Source organism: Podarcis vaucheri, assembly GCF_965113315.1.
Source record: "Podarcis vaucheri genome assembly, chromosome: 7".
In the NCBI taxonomy this organism is placed as follows: Eukaryota; Metazoa; Chordata; class Lepidosauria; order Squamata; family Lacertidae; genus Podarcis; species Podarcis vaucheri.
Window position 1 is genome coordinate 20,420,464 of NC_138765.1, and position 20,006 is coordinate 20,440,469.

At 46.8% G+C, this 20,006-nt stretch overlaps 1 protein-coding gene across 1 annotated transcript in view; it reads left to right on the plus strand.

Moving 5' to 3' along the window:
• The window catches only part of ATP4A (ATPase H+/K+ transporting subunit alpha), a 28,894-nt gene continuing 8,888 nt past the window's right edge, over window positions 1–20,006 (plus strand). The window contains exons 1-14 of the mRNA XM_082231524.1: window positions 1–137; window positions 3,470–3,601; window positions 4,360–4,419; window positions 7,449–7,652; window positions 8,009–8,122; window positions 9,479–9,613; window positions 10,770–10,887; window positions 11,342–11,610; window positions 12,123–12,321; window positions 13,650–13,759; window positions 15,349–15,483; window positions 16,394–16,586; window positions 17,666–17,841; window positions 19,455–19,591. Of these exons, the coding sequence (XP_082087650.1) occupies window positions 126–137; window positions 3,470–3,601; window positions 4,360–4,419; window positions 7,449–7,652; window positions 8,009–8,122; window positions 9,479–9,613; window positions 10,770–10,887; window positions 11,342–11,610; window positions 12,123–12,321; window positions 13,650–13,759; window positions 15,349–15,483; window positions 16,394–16,586; window positions 17,666–17,841; window positions 19,455–19,591 (1,994 nt within the window). The 5' untranslated portion in view covers window positions 1–125. The remainder of the gene's footprint in view (window positions 138–3,469; window positions 3,602–4,359; window positions 4,420–7,448; window positions 7,653–8,008; window positions 8,123–9,478; window positions 9,614–10,769; window positions 10,888–11,341; window positions 11,611–12,122; window positions 12,322–13,649; window positions 13,760–15,348; window positions 15,484–16,393; window positions 16,587–17,665; window positions 17,842–19,454; window positions 19,592–20,006) is intronic.

A 20,006-nucleotide genomic window follows, 5' to 3' on the forward strand; every position in this document is an offset into this window, starting at 1 on the left:
GGACACCCGAGAGGGGTCACCGTTTACCCTCCCTGAGCCACAGAGCACCTGCAGCAGCCTGACACTCAAGACCCACCCGGGTCTGTCTTGTTGGCCTTAGAGAAGACAGACCCGAAGGAATCAAAATGGGGAAGGCGGTAAGGAACTTCTGCTTTCACCTAGACACCCCTGTTTTACAGAGGTTTTAGGTTTCCATCTCTGGCCTCCTTTTTCTTGTGAATTCTTGATGATCTGTGATTGTGGTGGGACCAGGGACGCTATACGTGATCCCACTTCCAATGCTAATTGTGGCTGCAGATGTTTCAGGGCAGATATACCACTTGGTTTCCAAATTCTGAAGCCCCGTAGTTTCCAGTTGAAGTCTGGTAATTTTTCATACCACAAATGTTCTGTTGGGGGGGGCGGTGTTCCACTTTTGTTGCACTGTTACAGCGCAAGAACTGCCCTCCTGGTGGCAGTGACATTGGAGAGGTGTTGCAGAACAGCTAATAAAGCAGAATGGTTTGTGGATGGCCCAGCCTGAACCCACCACTAATTCACTATTATTGCATAAATATCACGGGGCAGGCAAAATAGACCAGCAAAGATGGTGCAGAATCTGGAAAATAAAGTTCTATGAAGAACAGTTGAGTTGGCTGCTTTTAATTTGGAGAAGAGGAGATGAAGAGGAGACAGAATAACTGCCTTCAAATATCTGAAATTCTGCCATGCAAAAGGGGGGGGGGGTGACTTGTTTATTGCTACTTCAAGGGACAGGAATAGACTGGATGTATGGGGAAGGCAACAGAGCAGCTTTCTGCTATACATTAAGAGAAACTTCCTAATGGAATGAGTTGTGTGACAGTAGACCAGACTGCCTTGCAAGATGGCAGGGTCTCCTTCACTGGAAGTATTGAAGCACTGGAAGTATCATCAGTCAGGGATGCTGCAGTTGCAAGATCCCTGCATTGGTCAGGAGTTGGATTAAATGTCCAATGTGTTCCTTCCAGTTCTGCATTTCTTGGTGTCACAGTCTTCTGGAGAACCCTACCCACTCGATTCATGCACAAATCTGCAGAAAAGCAACAGTGCCAGAGTTAAACCTGCACTCTGCTATGATGGTTTCCAAAGGTCCCCCTTGACAAGAGTTGAGGGAGAAATTCTACCCAGTTCATATTTAAAGGGAAATCCTCCTAACATTCAACTCCATGAAAACTAAAATACAGCAATTACTTTGAAATTCTCGCTTCTCTGAATTTTTCAATGCAGTTCTCCAGCCAAGTGTTGTGTACAGAATTGCATTTACAGTCAAACCTCGGATCGCGAACACCTCTGTTTTGGAATGTTTTGGCTCCCAAATGTGGAAGTAAATACTCCAGTTTTCGAATGCTTTTCAGAAGCCAAACATCCGACGCGGCTTCCGCTTGAGTGCAGGAAGCTCTGGCAGCCAATTGGAAGCCACGCCTCGGTTGTCAAACATTTCAGAAGCTGAAAGGGCTTCTGGAATGGATTGCATTTGACAACCGAGGTTTGACCATACTAGGGTACAGTTTGTATTAAAATGCATACAGGCAAAGTGATGTGGGAATGTGGAGAGCTGAAAAGAAGAGTGGAAAATGAGAAGGTGAAATTGGCAGCTTTGCTTCTTCCTGCCCTTGGCATCTTATAAATCATCCTGTCGTGTTCGACATCTAGCTAGTGAAAGAGAGCCAACAGGGCGAGGTGTTGCCACCTTTCAATGCATGCTTTTAGGCAAAGTGAGGGTTCTAGTCCTTCTTGTTAATTGTGAATGCACCACCCATATAGAAGATTAGATGTTGCAAAAGTTGAATAAGTGGCAGCCGACAGACATAGCAAGGCTGAGAACAATCATGACAATTTGTAATACAGTTTCTGTCATTCTGGGTTTAGGAAGTTGAGCCAGTTGTTGAGTCTTGCACAGATGTAAGATTTCATCCCTTGGCTTCATTTCACATATCCTGGGGTTATCCAGGCAGTGAACTCACAGCAGAACATAGAACAGGGTAGAAATAGGAATCCAACCATCTGAGCAGAATCTCAGCTTCCGACAGGGGTGTTAAAAAAATTTCTAAACCTCATAACTATTAATTAATTAATCTTTTTATTTGTATGCCACCTTTCCATAGTTAAAACCATGCTCAAGGTGGCTTACAACATGAAAAAATGTGCATAATTTTTTTTTAAAAAAAAAACATAACAAAAGTAGTCATAAACAATAAATAAAACTCACCAAAAAGTAAACAACCAAATGGAACATTTCCCACATAACTCTAAAAAGATATACAGTGGTACCTCAGGTTACATACGCTTCAGGTTACAGACTCCGCTAACCCAGAAATAGTGCTTCAGGTTACGAACTTTGCTTCAGGATGAGAACAGAAATTGTGCTCCAGCGGCGCGGCAGCAGCAGGAGGCCCCATTAGCCAAAGTGGTGCTTCAGGTTAAGAACAGTTTCAGGTTAAGAATGGACCTCTGGAACGAATTAAGTGCTTAACCCGAGGTACCACTGTAAGAAATAAAGATACAGTACAAAAAATTAATATCAATGAACAACCCCTCTCCCAACTAGAGAGAAGAATATGAGGAGAAATCTTGAGAGAATTGCTATGCGTAGGGAGAGAGGAGAGAGAGAAAGAGAGATGTCCCACATGTTAAATGGGCGGGGGGGGGGGGTCAAGTACATTATCCCACTGAAATCAGCAGGGTTTAAAAATCCTTGATCCTGAACCAATCAAACTGATTTGGGCTGACCTGTGGTTTGGCCATGGTTCAATTGATTTTGGTTGCAATCTTAAATCCACTTATCCCTGGAGTAAACTCCATCCAACCCACAGAAAGGATCCCCCCCCCCCCCCGCTTAGAACTACTGATTTTGTTCTCCTACACAAATGCAGGCAGATTAATCCACTCGAGTTGTGGTTGTTTTTTCTTATGCTGAGGAACAGATCCAGCCAAGCTCATGACCACCACCACCCAGTTCCTCAGGCACAAAGAAAGGGTGCCCTAACAAGAACCCTCACTTTGAGAAAATCTCCTATCTTGTCAAATTTGAATTCAGTCTCTACTGCAAGGGAGATTGTTGGGTTTGAGCTCCGAAATACGATAAAGAACAGGGCCTCTGAACATGTGTGAAGTGCCTTTCCTTCCCATTAATAGTGCCTCTCAGCCTGTGCCACCTGCATTCCCCCATTCATGAAAGGCAGTGCCTCTGCACATGTGCAAAGTACCCTTTCCCCAGCAATTAATGAAAGACAGCGCCTCTGAGCATGTATGAAGTGCCTTTCCCAGCAGTTAATAGATGATAATGCCTCTATTCATAAGTCCCTTCCCCTTGCGGTTAATAAAAGGATGTGCTTCTGAGCATGTGCAGAGTGCCTTTCCCCAAAACTAAAGTTTCAGCTGATTACATTGCCATGGTGCATCAGTTCAAGTTCACAAATCTCTATTTTCCCCTCACTCTTGGCTTCAGGATAAGTACGAGATGTACTCGGTGGAAATGGAGAAACATCCTGGTGGGGAAATGGATGTCAAGATCAAGAAGAAGAAGAAAGGGGAAAAGAAGAAAGAGAAGTTGGAGAGTATGAAGAAAGAGATGGATGTGGTAAGTCAGCTGAATGCTGATTTGGACGCTCTCAAAGGGACTCTTATTCCGTGAGACAGAGAGGCCCTTGCTTGCAGTCACACTTCCATAATATTTATTTATATTATTTACCATCCTATCTATTGCTGCCAGTGTTACTTGTTATCTGGAAAGGCAACTTGGTGACTTGGCAAAGGGCGCAGGTTTAAATCTCTGCTCAGCCACCAAGCTCATTGGGTGACCTTGGCAGGGATGGCGGCTGCTTTAAGGTGGGGTCCCTTCTGCTCTGAGGGGCTCCTGTAGGCTTACCATTGAGCCTCTCGGGCTTGTCGATCGGAAGGTCGGCGGTTCGAATCCCCATGACAGGGTGAGCTGCCATTGCTCCGTCCCAGCTCCTGCCAACCTAGCAATTCGAAATCACACCAGTGCAAGTAGATAAATAGGGAAGGTAAACAGCGTTTCCATGCGCTCTGGTTTCCATCATAGTGTTCTGTTGCACCAGAAGCTGTTTAGTCATGCTGGCCACATGACCCGGAAAGCTGTCTGTGGACAGACGCCAGGTCCCTCGGGCTGAAAGTGAAATGAGCGCTGCAACCCCATAGTCGCCTTTGACTGGACTTAACCATCCAGGGACCCTTTACCTTTTCTCTCTTTTTTTACCTTTTATGTGGTGGTTGTGAGGCAGCGGCAGCTGCAGGCAGTCCCTGCCACCCAATATCCCTTTCCCTCCCCCCTCTGAAGCCACTCTTTCTTCATCTTGGGTCTGCTTTCCCTTTTAGGACGATCACCAGTTGTCCATAGAAGACCTGGAGCTCAAGCATCGGACCAGTGTCACCAAGGTGATGCCCACAGGTTTAAAGAGGGGATATGCGACAATCTGAGTGTGGTGTATTCTTGTCTGGGGTCCTCCCGATCTGAATGTTTGTGCGCCATCTAGTGTTGAAACAAAATATTACAGGGATTTTAAAAATGTGTCCAAAATGTCAAAATTCATACTCAAAGCACATATTACCTCACAACGTCAGTGGCATATTATGCTTTTTCTTTTTTTCTTTTTTCTTTTGACAAAGTAATAATAATAAATAAATAAGAATAAAAATGTGCACCCGCACCCCCAACCATTCCAACCTCACAAAATTTCAATACCCCTTGTGATGGTTTGACCCCTTTCTGTTTAACAGTACAGATTCTACGAACACCTTCCATATTTCCTCGAAATCATTTCTCCTGCGTATTCCCCATCTTACCTTAATGCAGTGGCATAGCGTGGGTTGTCAGCACCCGGGGCAAGGCAAGTAATTTGCGCCCCCTAACCCGGTAGGGGCAGAGAGCTGCGAGTGCGAGCGCGCCCCCCCAGATGTTGCACCCGGTGCGGCCGGCCCCCCCTGCACCCCCCACGCTACGCCACTGCCTTAATGGCACATGTTTATTGATCATTAATAGCTATATCCCCACACCTCTTTATAATTTTCTCCTATTTTATATTCTGCTTGCCCCTTCCACTTCCTAGCTATCATAATTCGTGTAGCAGTCAATAAATTAGTGAGCAAGCTCTTTATAGCCTGTGAACCTTCCACCCCATCGTAAATTGATGATAATGCTACCTCTGGACCTTATATTATGCTTCTTAGGTAAGAAGGAGTACTTAAACTATCCAACTAACTTTATTTCCAAGAGAATTCAATTGTTGTGGTATTTTGTTTTGTTTTTTTAGCTAAAAGCCCCCAGCTCTTCTGGCAAATATTGAGCTACTGTGTCACAATCCATTTGAAATCGGTTCTTTTGCCATATCAAGATTTGATCTCAAGGTGCATTTTTTTTTCCAACCATGCATTTTTGTAAAAGAAAAGTTGAAGAAGCTTTCCTCCCACCCAACCCACATTTGCTTTCATGATCTCTTTGGAACGCGCTTCACAGTCTTGGGAGTAAACGAACATAAGAACAGCCTACTGGATCAGGCCAATGTACCGTATTTTTCGCTCTATAACACGCATCTGACCATAACACGCATGTAGTTTTTAGAGGAGGAAAACGAGGAAAAAATATTCTAAATGAAACAGTGGATGTATGATTTTTATGGTTCATGCTGTGGCCACAGACATGTGATCTGACAGTGAGTTTGGGGTAGCCCAATGCAAAAATCCTGAGGATCCATGTGGATCCGTGCTTTGTAACCACGTTTTAAGTGGGGAGGGAAGGAAAAGAACTCAAGGGACAAGGAGCTTTTCCGCGGGGAGGAGGGAGGGAAAGAGCACTGTTGCTTTAAAGGTATACTTAAGGTATTTGCCCTGTGCCTGGGTTTTTTTCCATTTAACAGTTTGCAGCCTTTTCCTTCCGCTCCTTGTTTTGAGGCGGAATAGATTTGAGCAAGTGAGGAGGACTTTGATTGCAGGGGATTCACCATTAGCTGTGTAAAAGCGCTCCTCCTTGCAGCCTGAACGATAAGCAGCCACCAGCAGCAATAGAATGGAGCACAACAAAGCGGTAGGGGCACTAGGACCCAGACAATGCTCAAATCTATCCTGCCTGAAAACAAGCTGCTCCGTCCCAGCCGATCAGCTGAGACGCGGGGATTTGCGAAGTTTTCCCCTCTCCCTCATTCCCTCCCCAGCCTTTTTTTTTACTTCCTGGTTTTCACTGCGCTGGCTCAGAGCTCGAGGTTGGTTTTATTTTGCTGCTGGTTGCTTAAATTTTATTTTTCCTGCCGTCTCTCTGCAGCCTCATTGCTCTGTTTAGAGAGCGCGCAGACCTTTGCTAGCGTCTGTCCCTCCTCCCGTGTAAGCGGCTGCTGCCGGCTTTGCTGCTATGGCTCTCCTTCCCTCCCTCCTTCCTGGCTCCAGGTCGCTTTAAAGAAAGCAAAGTGAGAGCCTTGTAGAGCGTGTAAGTGGCTCCCGCTTTGCCTGACTGATGGCAGCCATGGCTCTGATCCGTGCATTCACTCCTTAACACGCACAGGCATTTTCCCTTACTTTCTCGGAGCAAAAAAGTGCGTGTTTTGGAGCGAAATTTACGGTAATCTTGCATCCTGTTCTCACAGCAGCCACTCAGATAGCTGTGGGGAAACCCTCCAGCAGGACCTGAGAACATGAGTCTTCTCCCCTCCTGTAGCTTCCAGAAATTGTTGATTGAGAAGCATTACTGCCTCCAGCTATAGCACAGCCACCAAATGGGCTTTGGGAAGTGTTGTGCTTTCAGTGGTGTGTGTTTGCCTGAGCTTGAGTCTGGACTAAGGATTCTGAGTGCCTTGTTCTGAATCGATACATGTTGTCCAATCACAGAACATTTCAGGATTTGGGCCTCTGCCCTTGGCCCTTGAACTCTGAGTCGTGATTCGCAGTCTGGAAGTTTAGACAGCCAATCAAGTTGGGAGTGGGAGTGGCCCAGGCTTACAGAAATGTATACAGTGGTACCTCTGGTTACATACTTAATTCGTTCCGGAGGTCCGTTCTTAACCTGAAACTGTTCTTAACCTGAAGCACCACTTTAGCTAATGGGGCCACCAGAGCACGATTTCTGTTCTCATCCTGAAGCAAAGTTCTTAACCCAAGGTACTATTTCTGGGTTAGCAGAGTCTGTAACCTGAAGCGAATGTAACCTGAAGCGTATGTAACCCAAGTTGCCACTGTATAAGCAGTTGTTTTGACTCTGTTTCCCAGTGATGTAGTTCAATAAAAGTTCTTCCTGTTATCACTCTGTCTTGCCTCATGGGAACCCACCTACACTTCAGGGAGGTAGCCTTCTTGGACCCAAATATTTGGGACTGTCAAAGCAGAGGACAAGCTAGGGACTCAGAATTGTCTATTCCCCAACTCCAGTCCTGGGGGGAAGTATTTCTAATGGTCCTGCCTCCCCTTCTCTCTACTTCCAGGGCCTGAGCAGCACTGTGGCAGGAGAGATCCTTCTTCGTGATGGCCCCAATGAGCTGAAGCCCCCCAAGGGCACTCCTGAGTATGTGAAGTTTGCCCGCCAGCTGGCCGGGGGGCTGCAATGTCTCATGTGGGTGGCAGCAGCCATCTGCCTCATTGCCTTTGGCATCCAGCTCGGGCAAGGTGACCTCACCAGTGCAGACAATGTAAGTGCCGAAAGCAGGGCTGGGAGAAGCTGTAGTCCCTCCAGCTGTGACTGGACTACAATTCCCATCATCCCTGAGCTTTGGCCATCCTGGCTGGGGCTGATGGGAGCTGGAGTCCTATGAGGGCCCTGTTGTCCATACCCCTCTGCATCCCTGACTTAAAGGATGCTATGAGGAGGACACAGTGGCGAGAGATAAAACTGGTGAGCGAAAGGTTGTGAGGTTCAGGTCACCCAGCAGTGATGCTCCAACAAATGCAGAATTTTAAAGTGGAAACTGAAGGCGTAACAGCTGCTGGAGTGACAAAATACTACACAAAGATCATAGGCTCTTTTTTTGCTTTATTCCCCATATAGCTATACTTGGCTATTGCTCTCATTGCTGTCGTGGTCGTGACCGGCTGCTTCGGCTACTACCAGGAATTCAAAAGCACCAACATCATTGCAAGCTTCAAGAATCTAGTGCCGCAGGTAAGGGGAAAGTTCCTGGGTGACTGCTGTTGCAAATGTGGCTGAAGGCAGCGAAGGATCAGGCCAGGTTTACACGCAGGTGTGCACACACAACCACAGATCAGGCTCCTGTAAGTTGTAGAAGTGAAACTGTCAATTCCAAGTTCTTTCTTTCTTTCTTTCTTTTAATGAAAAATAGCCATAGGAGACTAAAGGAATGTAAGAGGGAGCTTTTGATCTTTTCTACTCCTGCTGCACCCAAATAGTTGAAGGAAAGAAATCATAGCTCAGCAGCAGACCTCATGCTTTGAGTGCTTTCTTCTGTGGTCAGTAACTTATTTTGTTAAGATCAATTAAATGAGGGAATTCAGAGTTCCCCTGACTTCTCTTTATCTTCTGGGGAAGAGTTTCTGTTAGCATATGGAAGGAAGAATTCATTGCACCAAGCAGGAACCTTAAACTTGTTTTTATCCTATATTTTATTCTGCGAACCACTCTGAAATCTTATGACGAAGGGCTGTCTATAAATCTAATTAATAATAATTATTATTATTATTAATAAGAAGTAATAATAATAATAATAAGGAGTGCCTGGCGTGCTCTGGTCCATGGGGTCACAAAGAGTCGGACACGACTAAACGACTAAACAACAATAATAATAATAAGTTTGATCCCAAGCATCTTCAGTTAAAGGGATGAGGCAGAAGATGTTGATGGGTAAACTGCGAGATAGCTACAAGACACCTATGGTCTGTGGCTAATGTCATGACTATTCAGCTTCAAAAACACCAGCAGTGGGAGAACACTGGAACCAGAATAAGCAGTAATGTGTAGAGAGCCATGGATAGGCAGCAAATTACCAGCCAGTGCTGCTATTTCAGCAGAGGTGCTGCATGATCATGGCAGCAGACTCAAATACAGTGCATTACAATAGGTAAAGGTAAAGGACCCCTGGATGGTGAAGTCCAGTGGGGTTGTGGCGCTCATCTCACTTTCAGGCCGAGGGAGCCGACGTTTGTCCACAGACAGCTTTCCAGGGCATGTGGCCAGCATGACCAAACTGATTCTGGCACAACGGAACACTGCGACAGAAACCAAAGTGCACGGAAATGCCATTTACCTTTCCGCCACAGCAGTACCTAATTATCTACTTGCACTGGCGTGCTTTCAAATTGCTAAGTTGGGACAGAGCAACAGGAGCTCGCCCCGTGGTGGGGATTCGAACAGCCAACCTTCTGATCGGCAAGCCCAAGAGGCACAGTGGTTTAGACCACAGCGCCACCTGCACCCCGCATTACAATAGTCCCATCTGGAGGTGTGGTTTGATTTATAGGTTTCCAAGTTTTAACGTCTGACTCTTGTTCCTCCCGACCACAGCAAGCCACAGTGATTCGAGATGGCGACAAGTTCCAGATCAACGCCAATCAGCTGGTGGTGGGCGACCTGGTGGAGATCAAAGGGGGAGACCGAGTCCCAGCAGACATCAGGATTATCACCTCGCAAGGCTGCAAGGTACACAAGATCTTTTTTTGGGAATGGGGAAAATTCTAAGCAAATGCTACCTTCTCACAAGCTTGTGCCTCTGCTGCCCTCTCCTGGATGAAGCAAACCATAAAGTCTGATTTGTTTTTGCCTGGGGAGAAGTAGATAAATTCACGGAAGACAAGCCTACCAATGGCTACAACGTATTATGGCTATGTACCACTTCCACTACCTGAGGCAGTATGCCTACTTCTGGAGAAAAGAGTGAGAGAAGGCTACAACCTTGCTTGGGGACTTCCCAGAAGCATCTGGTTGGCCACTGTGAGAAGAAAGTGCTGGACAAGATGGGACTGGGAAGGGAGCTGACGCATTGCTTGGTCACTTGGAGCATGTGAATCCTGATAGCCACTTCTACGCAATTGCAGCAGAGAAGCACAGGGCTTCACCCTTCCCTTTCTCCTATGCAACTGCAGCACAGTGCTTCACCCTTCCCTCACCAGCCGCTTTTACCTAAACAAATCCCTCCCTGCCAATGAATTTTCACCTATCCAGGCGTCCATACTCACATGTTCGTTACATGCAAAGAGTTTGTATCCAACTCAATTCTGCTCAGAATACACCCACTGAAATTGATGGGCCTAAGGTGATGGTGTCCTTTAATTTCCAAGGGTCTGAGGCTAACAAACATTGGATAAAACCCACCTTTCTGGAATGCCAGCTTGGAGCAGGAGAGTAAATTTCAGGGAGGAAAGCGAGGGGTAGGCAAGGGCTTTTGATATTAATATCAATATTCGTTAGTCCCTTTTCTCACAGAGTGGCGCAAAACAAATTACATTTATAAAACCAAGGGGGAAAGCTAAAAACACAGTTATGCAGATATGCCCCTCTAATAGAGGCCACCACGCCACCCTTGAAATTAAGGACCAAAGCCCAGATAAAGAGAAAAATATTTGCCTGTAACATAAAAGTACATAAAGATGGTGTCAGGTATGCCTCCATGGGGAGAGCGTTCCACAAGCAGGGGGGCCACCACTGAAAAGGCTTCTTCTTGTGTCCCATGGAGAGGGCACACAAAAAAGGGCCTCAGATGATTATCTTGGTGAGGACCATGTCAGTTCATGTGGGAAGAGGCAGTCCATGGCAAATAGCCACATGCATGAATCACACTTCTCTCTCTCCCTTTCAGGTGGATAATTCCTCTCTGACTGGGGAATCAGAGCCTCAGACAAGAGCCCCCGAGTGCACCCACGAGAGCCCCCTGGAAACTAGAAACATTGCCTTCTTCTCTACCATGTGCTTAGAAGGTAGGAAGGTGTCCAAGTGGGCAGTGTGTGTGTGTGTGTGTGTGTGTGTGTGAGAGAGAGAGAGAGAGAGAGAGAGAGAGAGAGAGAGAGAATAGTGTGTGTGTGTGTGTGTGTGTGTGTGTGTAGTGCATATATCTATATTATGGTCCTGCTTTGGGATTTGGCCCTGCCCACTGCCAGTATGCAGTCCTTGACCACTTTTCTTGAGGGTCTTCATCCTGAGTGAGGCAGTGGGAGGACCATTAAAAGCTACTCAACCATCGCTGCTTCCCGTGATCTACAAAGCTGGCAGGGCCTGGCCCAAATCCACACAGAGCCTTTACGAATGGTTTCCCATTGTGAAGAATGCACCCTGGGGGGCCTGGCCACCTGGACATGCTCCTACCTAAAGAAGTTTGGGGGGTCACGTTTATGAACCCGTACCAGCTCTGTTTATCTGCCTGTGTCCTCTCAGGCACAGCCACGGGTATCATCATTAACACTGGGGACCGTACCATCATTGGGCGCATTGCCAGCCTGGCTTCGGGTGTGGAGAATGAGAAGACGCCCATCGCCATCGAGATAGAGCACTTTGTCGACATCATTGCTGGTCTGGCCATCTTCTTTGGGGCCACCTTCTTTGTGGTCGCCATGGTGATTGGATACCCCTTTCTTAAGGCCATGGTCTTCTTCATGGCCATTGTGGTGGCATATGTCCCCGAGGGCCTTCTGGCAACTGTCACTGTAAGTATCGCTCTCCCTCGGTTTTAGGGCAGGGGTGGGGAATCTGTGGCCCTCAATATGTTTCTTTTGTCTGTCCCGAATCTTCCAACATTCAGCTTCAGTGGATGCCTCAGTTACAGATTTATGAGAAAAAGAGAAAGCTAAATTCCCCCTATCCACTTTCTTCATACTATGCATAATCTTCATAGATTTATCATGCCCCCTCTTGCTCATTTTTAACGAATGTTGCGCACACGCTATTCCTCTGAAGCACATTCAAAGCAAATTTTGCCCCTCAAGGAATTCTGGGCATTGTAGTTTGTACAGGGTTGCTGGGAATTGCAACTCTATGAGGGATAAACTACAATTCCCAGAATTCTTTGAGGGGAGAAATGTGTTTCAAATGTGATTTAGTGTTATAGTGTGTATGCAGCCCCTGAAACATGGTAACCTTTCCTTTATTATATGTATTTTCAGCTGAAGTTTTCTGCATTTCCATCTCTCTGTCTTTGTCTCTCTCTCTTTCTTCATAGGTTTGTCTTTCCCTCACAGCCAAACGCCTGGCCCGGAAGAACTGTGTGGTGAAGAACTTGGAGGCCGTCGAGACGCTGGGCTCAACTTCTGTCATCTGCTCTGATAAAACAGGGACTCTCACTCAGAACCGCATGACTGTCTCCCACCTTTGGTTTGACAACCAGATCCATACAGCGGACACCACAGAAGATCAGTCAGGTGCAGAGTCTGGGCTTCACAAATGCTGGGCCAGAGGCACTTGTGTCCGAGAGACTAATGGATAGGGTTGGCCAGGAAAGGCAGGGTCAATTGATTTAAATCAGGGGTGCGGAATATGTGTGTTATTGGACTACAGTCCCCATCATCCATGGCTATTGGTGGAGGCTGGTCCATTAGGGCGAATAGGGCACTGTTCCACCATCTTCAGTCTTCTCCCAGTCAGCCCCCACCTGCCTGCCTTCCTACTTAGAAGCAGTCTAGCAGGTGGTCATGGCTGTCAACTCCCTCCTCCTGCCACCCAGCACGACCAGTCATATCCAAACACAGCCAGAAACTTGCTCCTTGATGTCAGAAACCACCATGCAGTGTCACCATGTCAATTGTTATTTTATTTTCTGGTAGGTCTGACACAGGCGAAATAAATAAATAAAAATAAAAAATTGTCCAGTAGCTCCTTAGAGACCAACTAAATTTGTTCTGGGTATAAGCTTTTGTGTGCATGCACACTTCTTCAGATACACTGAAACAGAAATCACCAGACCCTTATAGAGAGAGAGAGGGTGGGGTGGGGTATTTCTCAGAAGGGTAGTAGGAGATGGGTGATTGACTCAATGGGTGTGATAAACCTGTTGACGACGGTTAATTACTGCAATTAGTCCTACAGGAAAAAGCAAGAGATAGTATGCAGATGACCAAAAATAGCTTTAGCATGTGTAATGAGACAAGAATCCAATATCTCTATTCGGACCAGGTCTCTCCATTGTTTTCAGTTTAGTAATAAGTTGTAATTCAGCAACTTCTCTTTCAAGTCTGTTTCTGAAATTCTTTTGTAATAAGACAGCTGCTTTGATATCTTGTATTGAATGTCCTGTGAGATTGAAGTGTTCTCCTACTGGTTTCTCTGTCTTGTGATTCCTGATGTCAGATTTATGTCCTCCCTCTATATATAAGGGTCTGGTGACTTCTGTTTCATGCACACGAAAGCTTATACCTAGAAAAAACTTACTTGGTCTCTAAGGCGCTACTGGACATTTTTTTGTTATTTTAATGTAATGGTTGGCCACCCTGGGACTCTTGGGTAAAGGGTAGGGACCACAGGCACCTCAAATAAATCAGTAATATCTGAAATATAATGGACACCAATATACCAGTTCATTAGAATCATTAAATGCTTGCAGTGAGCAAGGCCTCCGAGGCTAATGTCATGGCCCAGGCTAGTTCATATGGGTGAAAGCAATCCTTTGGATAACTCAGTCCTAAGCCGTTTGATACAGAAAAAAACTATTAGTGCCACCTCCCCTCACTCTGTCTCATTTTGTGCCTTCCAGGGCAAAGTTTTGATCAGTCCTCTGAGACGTGGAGAGCTCTCTGCAAAGTGGTGAGCCTCTGCAACCGAGCCTTTTTCAAATCAGGCCAGGATAGCGTCCCTGTCCCAAAGGTAAGGAAGAGCAATGGGATATGGCTGGGATACATTTCTGCTTGTAAATGTGCAGTCCAAAAGCACACAATGCAGCAACTTAGCTGAAGCTAATGTTTCAAATAATAATTTAAATAGTATTCGTTTAAAATAATAATATATGTCAGGGTTACTTCCAGATCCTAGCTCACAGAGGATCACGCTAGCCAGCGATCGTTAAATAAAAGTCTTTATTGAGTTACAGTCTCCATTCTCGAGCTGCTGCGTGCAACCCTACGTCTTATGCTTAGATCGGCGAAGCTCCGTCTGAGTCTCCGCCCCTTGCGCACCAACTTAATATCCTAGCCCTGCTCCACCTTTTCCGCCTGACTGTTCTCCTCTGGGTCCCTCTGCCCCCCTGGGTCTCTTCCTTCCGGGATTCTTCTGACGCTGACCCCCCGGACTCTCCTGTCTCCTTGCGCCGGGCTTTAGGACCTGGCTCCCTTTCCGGGCTGCCTACTGCGCCACCTTCCTGTGCATTTGAACTTGGCGCGCGCGCCCAACCTTCCACTTTCCGTCTAACTGTTACTTCGCTCCCCGATGAAGGTGTGGCCACTCCTGACTCGTGCCCTCCCTCCTGTTGCGAGCTGCCAGCGCTTGATCCCTGGCGCTCTTCCTCTTTCCTACTCTCTGGCGGTGACGCTGGTCCCGATTTCCAACTGCTCCCCTCTGAGTCCCCTCTGGCTCTATCTTCCTGGGGTGTCCCCCTAGTCTCCCCCCTTGCCCTGGCCACTGGTGCTCCTTTTTGTGAATCTTCTGATTCACTGGAAAGACTCGGAGATCTCGGGTCGTCGTCATCACTCATCCTTTCTTCTGCCTCCTCCCCCTCGCTCTCTGTTTCCTCCCTTGCCCTCGCCTCTGCTCCTGAACCCCTGACAATATACTTTTTAATTAAAGCAAGAAAAGCAACTTAAAGAAAACACATCATTGGGTTAACAGCAGCAGCAACAACAGCACCACAACTACACATCAGGCTGGTACAATAAAAATAGAAGCCTTTAAACACAGAATAACATAAAAGCCATTACTCTCATTTGTGGAATGAATCTTAAGGAGTAATAATATCATATAATACTGAATCAACCAAATCCATCGATAAGCAGAGGCACTGTTGAACTATTATTCTTCGTTCTATTTGTGAATTGCTTCCCATAAAACATCCTGAAGCGATTCACAATATAATAACATATAGGGAAAACACTCCAAAGCCCATCGTCCACAACCTGCTTGGCAAATGCCCAGGAATGATGGGAGGAGGTCCAACAGCATCTGAGGACCCAGGGTTGAGGGAAGACTGTATCTCTGGTGCTTGTTTGTGTCAAATCAAGCTTGGAGGAGCCTGCACCCTGCCCACCAATCCTACATGTGTGGCAATAGCCTTCTTCTTATGCTCAGAGACTCTTCCATCTCCAGCCAATCTGTAAGTAAACTTGTCAGTCCCTTTTGTGGAGACGGTGTCTCTAGATCACATCAGGGCTGGTCCTAAAATGTGCCTTTTCTCTCCTCGCCCCTGGTGCTGCATTTCAGCTGTACTGACCTATGTCCATTTTCTCTTTGGCATCTGACCCCAGCGGATCGTCATCGGAGACGCCTCGGAGACAGCCCTGCTGAAGTTCTCTGAGATCACCCTGGGCAATGTGATGGAGTACCGGGACCGCTACAAGAAAGCCTGCGAGATCCCCTTCAACTCCACCAACAAGTTCCAGGTCAGCCGCTGACTCTGCTCCGGAGGGCTGACTAGGCCTTTGCCAGCCTCAGCCACCCTTGTTCAGTTATCTCAGAATGAACTGCAGAAAACTCTGAGGCAGCCCATTGGCCCATAAAGACCCAGCTCTCTTCTGTACTCACCAACCCTGCCTGCAAAGCAAGCTTCACCTCTGATAACGCCCCTTGCTGGCATAGATGAAGGATATAGGGAACATTTACATGGGTTGCTGCTCCTGATTTTGCCTCAGGACCCCACCACCACCACCACTGGCATGTGGCCTTCAGAAGGTTGCTTTGAAGGGAATGTGGTCCTCTGTCTAAAAATAAAAAGGTTCCCCACCCCTCTGCTAGAGTGCCAAGGTGGTGGAGTGGACTACATCGCTTCAGAATGAAAGGTCGCATTTTTGAATGCTCCTCTATGGGGGATGTTTTTTTGTTTTAAAAAAAGAAAAACTTCAGGCAAGTAGAAGTTTAGCACTGCAAGGAGGAGATCGGGGCTGAAGCTTTCTCTCTAATTTGCTCGTTGTTGTATTGAACTTGTGGGGAGATGTTGTTGTTGTTGTTTGTTTGTTTTTCACATGCTGCCCACATCCTGAAGCGGTGCAGTCTACCAGTTCCACTGTCAGTGTGTACCATTAGATCATTTTGGACTCTGGATTTTGAATAGCAGTGCCTATGACACCACTTACTTCAACATGTCGTAAGCCCACCCCTCTTTTGGGGGTGATGTTCTGCAGAATGCCCCCCCCCCAAAGTTCTGCCCTGATGGCACCATTGTCTGCCATGTGCCCAGACTAGGCCTCAGCCCCGCTCTCCCCAACAAGAGGGCAAAAGAAAGGAGGCTAAAACGCAGGGCGTATTTTTATGAACAAGTCCTCCTGTGTCTCCTGCTCCCTCTCTTCGCTCCAGCTGTCCATCCATGAGCTCGACGACCCTCGAGACCAGCGCTACCTGATGGTGATGAAAGGAGCTCCCGAGCGCATCCTGGAACGGTGCTCCACCATCATGATCAAGGGTCAAGAGTTGCCCCTCGACGAACAGTGGAAGGAGGCTTTCCAAACAGCTTACATGGACCTTGGCGGTCTGGGCGAGCGTGTCCTGGGTAAGTCGGGAGGGTGAGGGGTGGGTGTGGGTGGGTGTGCTGTTGGTAGAACTTGGGACCTGATAAAGGCCAGGTCTGTATTCTGAGGTACCATCAGAGCCAGCTGTATAGATTTGAGGGAACACATAGCAAAACTCTCTCTCCCTCTCGTGGATTTTCTCAGTGTCAGTGCTCTCAGGAGTGACATGGAGCTCCCATTTCACACTCCCACAACGGCTTGGGGTGTTGGAACGTCAAAGGGCATTGTGGGAAATGTCAATGACAGCTCCAAGCCGCCCAGCACTCATCCTGAGGATGCCTGGATGCTGATCCTGGCAACTGGCATGTCAACTGGTTTCCTGCTTGGCAGGGGGTTGGACTCGATGGCCCTTGTGGTCTCTTCCAACTCTATGATTCTATGAAATACAAGGAGTTGCCTTGTACTGAGTTGGACCATTGGCCCATCTAAGTCAGTATCATCTACACTGACTGGCAACTGCTGTCCAAGGTTTTAGATAAATAATCTCTCCCAGCCCTACCTGGAGATGCTGGGGATTGAACTTGATACCTTCTGCATGCAAGGCAAGTGCTCTGCCCCTGAGCTATGACCTTCCTAAGCAAGTGTCCAATGAGACCATAAGGGTAGGAGGCCAGGAGGCCAGCAGTAGGTGGAGCCAGAGTCGAATTCCCTGTGTTTGGTTGTTAAACCACTCTGGGAATTGTAGTTCTGTGGGGGAATATAGGGGTCTCCGAACGACTCTCAGCACGCTTAGCAAACTACAGCTCCCAGAATTCTTTGGGGGAAAGCCATGACTCTTCAAAGTGCATAATGCTTTCAATGTATGGTGTGGATGTGGCCCAATTATTTCTAAATGCACATCTCTACACATTATTAATTGCATTTCTACCCTGCCCCTTCCTTCCAAAGGTGGCACACAACCTAATAGTAAAACAATACTGAAAAGGAAAATATTACCATATGCAGATTATATGCAGATCCATGCCCTCTTCTTTGGTGATATGTTTCCTCTTTTTCTGACGATGCCTCTAAGTGTCCACCCTTGGCAGAGGCCTCAACATGATTCTCTCTTTCCCCACAGGCTTCTGCCACCTGTACCTTCCCCAGAGCGAGTTCCCACGCGGCTACAACTTCGACAGCGACGAGATGAACTTCCCCACCAGTGGGCTCTGTTTTGCAGGCCTCATCTCCATGATTGATCCGCCCAGAGCCACCGTGCCCGATGCTGTCATGAAATGCCGCACCGCTGGCATCCGGGTATGCTGCCAGCTGTTCTTTGATGTTTCTGGCTCCATTGGAAGAATTAACAGCAACCAAGAGGGCCGGCCCTATCATTAGACAGAGTGAGGTCACTGCCTCAGGTGGCAGATCCTGGGAGGAGCGGCAGCATTTCTCCTGAGACTGTGTGCCATTCCCCTATGTTGGAAGTCTGTTCTGCACCCGCACTATCCTGTCACCAGTGTTAGGCAGCCTTTCCCAGCCTTGATCCCCCGGATGTTGTTGGACTACAACAACTCCCATTAGCCTCAGCCAGAATGGACCGATGGTCAGGGATGATGGGAGTTGTAGTCCAACATCTGAGGAGTCAAGGCTAGGCAATACTGGAATAATATTCACCTGCCAGTTCAGCCAGCTTCTGATTGTGGAAATGGGAGTCATGCAGGGCTGGGGGCACCATCTTGTTCTTCGCTGCAGGCTGCAAAATGTCTTAAGTCATCCCTAGTAACAAGCATCTTGGCGGAAAATAATAATTTACATTTTGTATGGGGAATAGGGATGATATCTCTAGTGGCCGTTAGTCATCTATATAGAGTTGCAGTGGTATGTAGCCATTGTGGGTTAGTGGTCAGAATGTCAGATTTGGACTTGGGAGGCCAGAGTTCAAATCCCCACTCAGTCACAATGAATGTCACGGGGAGGGGGGGGACCATGTGTGCCACCTTGGTGAAAGGTGGGATATAAACTTAATAATAAAACAAACTATCATTAAATAAATAATTAAATTAGAGGCAGGTACTGAGCATTCCTGAATATAAAATGATACGATTCTGAGTCACTGGGAAAGCTTTTACTTTCTTTTTTTAAAAGGTCAGGAGCCTGACATTAAAACTACAGTGGTACCTCGGGTTAAGTACTTAATTCATTCCGGAGGTGCGTTCTTAACCTGAAACTGTTCTTAACCTGAGGCACCACTTTAGCTAATAGGGCCTCCTGCTGCCGCCGCACCGCCAGGGCACGATTTCTGTTCTCATCCTGAAGCAAAGTTCTTAGCCCGAGGTACTATTTCTGGGTTAGCGGAGTCTGTAACCTGAAGCGCCTGTAACCTGAAGTGTATGTAACCTGAGGTACCACTGTACATGTATTTCCTACCCTCCCTTGAGACAAACTCAGGGACTGTGACTGAGCCAAGGTCAGCTACCCAAGTAGCTTTATGGATGAGCTAGGATTTGAATCTAGGACCCCCATCTGCACCATATAATATCATACCACTTTAAACACTCATTGGCTTCCCCCAAACAATCCTGGGAACTGGAGCTTGTTCAGGGTCTTGAGGTGTGCTAGGCGACCCCTATTCCCCTCAAGGAGCTGCAATTCCCACAATCCATTCTGTGAATTGTAGTTTTGTGGTGGGAAGCGTCTCCTAGCATCCCCTTAACCAGCTACAGTTCCCAGGACTCTTTTGGGGAAGCCGTGACAGTTTAAAGTGGTCTCATTGTGCTTTATATGTATAGTGCAGATGCCTCCCTGAACCTACACCAACATTCTCATCAGCATTTTCCAGTCAGGCTTATTCGATCTGTGCTGATACAACAACAACCAAAGATCACTTCAGGAAGGGCCATTTTGAACCGCTGCCCTGTCTTCTCCAGGTGATCATGGTGACAGGAGACCATCCCATCACCGCAAAGGCCATTGCTGCCAGTGTGGGCATCATCTCTGAGGGCAGCGAAACGGTCGAAGATATCGCCACCCGCCTGCGCATTCCCGTGGAGCAGGTCAACAAGCGGTGAGTATCTAAACACAGAGAGCTTTGCCTCAGAAGCAGCATGGCTTTGTACCAGGAGTATATATGATGATAATTATATTAATCTTCTTATATCTTATAGTGTGGTGATTTGTTTGATTTTTCTGTTGTTTGTTTGTTTGTTTGTTTGTTTACTTGTATGTATATGTTTTTCATAAATGTATTTATTTTAAATTAATAAAGATATATTTTTTAAAAAGAAGCAGCTTGGTTTTGATTTAAATCAAATCGATTTAAATCATGATTCATAGAATCATAAAGTTGGAATAGACCACAAGGGCCATCGAGTCCAACCCCCTGCCAAGCAGGAAACGATTCAAATCACTAGTCAGTAAGACTTGATTTAAATCTCTTTTTTTACAGAAAGACTCGTTCTTGCTGGTATAACCTTCATATT